At 50.1% G+C, this 1,065-nt stretch overlaps 1 protein-coding gene across 1 annotated transcript; it reads right to left on the bottom strand.

Moving 5' to 3' along the window:
* Positions 1-6: 6 nt before the first annotated feature.
* Positions 7-1,046, bottom strand: LOC114073482 (ephrin type-A receptor 3-like; the record flags this gene model as incomplete). Its single annotated transcript, XM_027911226.1, has 2 exons — positions 1,011-1,046; positions 7-667 (listed from the first exon to the last, which is right to left on the bottom strand). Coding segments are annotated over exons 1-2 (697 nt in total), but the record flags the coding sequence as incomplete, so codon positions are not given.
* Positions 1,047-1,065: the final 19 nt, after the last annotated feature.

Here is a 1,065-nt window from a genome sequence, read left to right on the forward strand (position 1 = left end):
TGTTACCTTGGCACGCAAAGCCTCGCTCCTCGTAGCCAGCATTGCACAGGCACTTCCCTATGGGCACCAGCCACTCCCCCTCTGTGCTGCAGTACATCTTGGGGGGCTCCTCCTCCCTGGAGTGGTTGACACAGGAGCCCCGCACCTCCACCAGCGACTGCGAGTCCATGGGCACCGTGTCGGGGAACATGGCCAGGTTCTTGACGGTGAAAGGGCACTTCTTGAAGTACACCCGCACCGACACCAAGGCGACACAGGCACCCACGTCCTGGAAGGCCAGGTAGAAGCCCTTCCTGCTGATGGGCCCCACCTCGCGCACTTCCGTGTTGAGCTTGAGGATTCTGTCGCCGAGGTCCATCTGGGTGAAGCTCTCGTCGGCCGCGATGGTGTCGATCTTCGTGAACTGGTGCTCCTTGAACTTGACCGAGTGGTCGTCGTCGGACTCCATGTAGTACAGGTTGAAGGTCTCCTTGCAGGTGCCCAGGACCAGGGGGATGCTGTTGCAGTCCCTCAGGGTGAACTTGAGCTCCACGTAGATCTTCTGAGCCGAGTTGCGCGGAATCCAGTTTGTCCTCAGCCAGTTGTTCTGGCTGTGATCCATGACATTGCACACCTGGTAAGTTCTGATGGGGGTGTAATGCTCATCGACACCACTAATCTCTTCCCACTGGGGGGAAAAAAAAAAAAAAGAAAAAAATATTTTAAGATTAACGATTATACCAATAAAAATGACACCTAAACGAGGAAGCAAAAATGACTTTGCTTGGATGTCGCTATAAAATAGACAATAAAGTCTGACTGAGCTTGCACACAGTTTTTTCTTATTAAAACATATAAACATCTTAAGTGGACACAGAATTCACCATTAATAAGTCAGTTTTTACCAAGTTATTTCAAGGTGGCATGATGTTCTATCTGTTTGTCAATATTAAAAACCTGTGATTTCTCAGACTGTACCCCAGTGCTGTCCTTTCAACCGCGATTCCAGCGTGTCCTTCAACTACACTCACCTGAAATGGAAGAGATTCACAAGGGCACCGCCACATTTTCACTGTTAGAACCAGT

This window comes from Empidonax traillii, unplaced genomic scaffold (genome assembly GCF_003031625.1).
Source record: "Empidonax traillii isolate 1590-97213 ecotype Southwest subspecies unplaced genomic scaffold, ASM303162v1 scaffold6602:size5875, whole genome shotgun sequence".
Taxonomy (NCBI): Eukaryota; Metazoa; Chordata; class Aves; order Passeriformes; family Tyrannidae; genus Empidonax; species Empidonax traillii.